This window comes from Schistosoma haematobium, chromosome 2 (genome assembly GCF_000699445.3).
Source record: "Schistosoma haematobium chromosome 2, whole genome shotgun sequence".
Taxonomy (NCBI): domain Eukaryota; kingdom Metazoa; phylum Platyhelminthes; class Trematoda; order Strigeidida; family Schistosomatidae; genus Schistosoma; species Schistosoma haematobium.
In genome coordinates, this window is record NC_067197.1 from 14,856,847 (window position 1) to 14,859,495 (window position 2,649).

At 22.8% G+C, this 2,649-nt stretch overlaps 1 protein-coding gene across 1 annotated transcript; it reads right to left on the reverse strand.

Annotated features, from left to right (window-relative positions):
- Positions 1-455: 455 nt before the first annotated feature.
- P2RX4_3 (purinergic receptor P2X, ligand-gated ion channel) lies at positions 456-1,994 on the reverse strand (the record flags this gene model as incomplete). The annotated part of the gene is made up of 1 exon (XM_012941989.1): positions 456-1,994. One exon carries the CDS (start codon positions 1,992-1,994, stop codon positions 456-458), a length of 1,539 nt encoding a protein of 512 aa, XP_012797443.1.
- Positions 1,995-2,649: the final 655 nt, after the last annotated feature.

Genomic DNA, 2,649 nt, shown 5'->3' on the forward strand with positions numbered 1-2,649 from the left:
CTTCTGAAATAATCGACAATGCTATATTAATTAGATTTGCAGTTAATTAATCTGCGCAAGTATTATTATTATTGTTAGTGTTAGTATTAGTATTAGTAGTCATAGCAGTAGTATTAATAGTAATAATGATATTCATTGCAGATATAATTGTAAATTTAGTCATTATCATGATGTCACATTAATTGAATGATAAATATCAATGATGATTTAATTGAAATTCATCAATAAATCAAACAAACAAAAATTGACTTGAATTTTCTTTTTATTCATTTATAATTTCAAATTGAAATTTCTCCATTTTCTTTTTTCGTTCTTTCTCTTTTTCTTTTTTTCTCTTTTCCTTTTTTCTCTTCTTTTCTATTTATTATTAAATATAAATTTTAATTCTTGTAAATATTTTTTATGAAAAAAATTGTTTTTTTGTTTTTAAACAGACAAACAAACAAAGAGATTCATCAACAGGAAGAAGATTTTGTTTCCAATTCAGATGTTGATAAATGTTTTTTCTTAATAATCATTTGTGATAAAAAATGGATTGTTTTATCATCACATATAATTTTTTTATATTTTTTTCGATTATATGTAAAATAAAATAAAATAAAATCAGTTATTATTGTTGATAAACTAAGTAATGCTAATCCTGAACCAAATTTCATTGTAAATGATAATAAATTAAATTTACCAGCTATACCATTCACTCTTATAATAAATTGTATACCATTGACATGTATTAATATACGTTTACGTTGTTTTATTAATTCTGTATCATAACCATAATATGCAGTACTACGTAAACTGGAACCTTCATGTATTGTAATCACTTCTTCATTATCATCAATAATATCATCATCATCATCATCATCATCATCAACAGCATTATCATTGTTATATGATTGATATACTTTATAAGTATAATCTAATGTTGATTCAGATGAATTCATTATTTTATTATAATTTATTTTATTTGTATTCATTTTTCTTACTTTATGTACACTTTCTAATTCTAAAAATTCATAATTTGGTAAACAATAATTAATATTCCAATCGAAATTACATTGCCAATATATAGTTATAGCTATAACACCACCATATTTTAATAAACGATTTGAATTAATTTTAGCTAATTGAAATATATCATATAAACGAAATCTTGGACAATATTTATCAATTGGATGTGTTGATTGATATAAACAATTTTTTATATAAATTTCTGTCATCCATGATAAGATATTACTACGTTTTATTTTAAATTGAGGAAATTCTATACTATTTTTAATAAATAATGTAAAATTAATCATTTCAAAAAATGGATCTATTAAATGTATAGTACGTTCATTAATTTGTCGTTTATTATCTAAAAAATCTAAATCATTAAAATAATTATAAAAACCTTCTAATATATTTGGTGGTTTTATTAATTGTAATTTATAATAACGTTGTTTACGTAATTCATATTCATAATCATCACTAGTTGGACACCAACCATAAATTTGACATTTATTATAATGTATTAAACATTTTCCAGTAAATATCCCATGTCCACTTTCATCAATTTCTATATTATTTTCATTTGGTACAATACCATCTGGACCATAAGGTTTATAACCAGCTTGATAACCAATTGGACAATCATTATCATGATAACATATTGCATCGGGTAAACGATCACTTTCACTACATGTTGTCATACTTTGTATAACAAAATGTTTAATTGTTGTAATTAAATAAAAACCAGAATTTTGTGTTGGTTGTAATAAATAATCACCATTATCTAATACAATTATACCATTTGTATCAGGATTTTGATATTTAAATATTTGTTTCCATGCTATACCATATACTTTAACAGCTACACCACTAATAGGACGATCAAATGATTGATAACCTTTTTTTAACCACATTACATAAATTATAAAATAAGTTAATATACCAAATTGTATGAAACGATGTAATATAGCTAATTCCGGTTTACGTATATGTACAACACGTGGCATTTCAAATATAAACATTGTATTAAAGAAAAATAAATTTTAACAATTTTTTGAAAACAAAAAATGATTATGTAATTATTTCAATTTAAATAGTCTGATTAAATGTGTTTTCTTGTTACTAAGTGATAACTCATTTATTAATGTATATACATAAGTGAGTAACCAATAGGGAAACTTTTATCCTAAAAACGTTTCATCTTTTTCCCCCCTCTATTAATTTCTAGTTTACATTATTTTATCTTAATCATTTACATTGTGAATGATTATTTCGTGTAGAATAATTCGTTGTTTAATTGTCCAATTAGTTTTATAAAATGATTAGTAAAAGCTTTGATGTAATTCTTTATGTATCTAACTCATTCTGCCTTAACTCAGCTAGAAAGTGTACTTTTTTGTGAATATTCATACATACCGAATAGTAGTGTGTGTGAGTGTTTGTATATTAAAGATTGGATAGTAGTACAAATAACAAAAGATAGTTTACAGCAGTTTACACCATTTACATTAACTTGTTAATAGTAGTTATATTTATACTGTTAGTTAAATACTCTATTGTATTTTATGTAATATATTGAATTAGCCATTTATATTCAATTGTATTATAGATGATAAAATCATGTTTATATGCTTTATTCCCATTCTAATTGTTATTATAGAT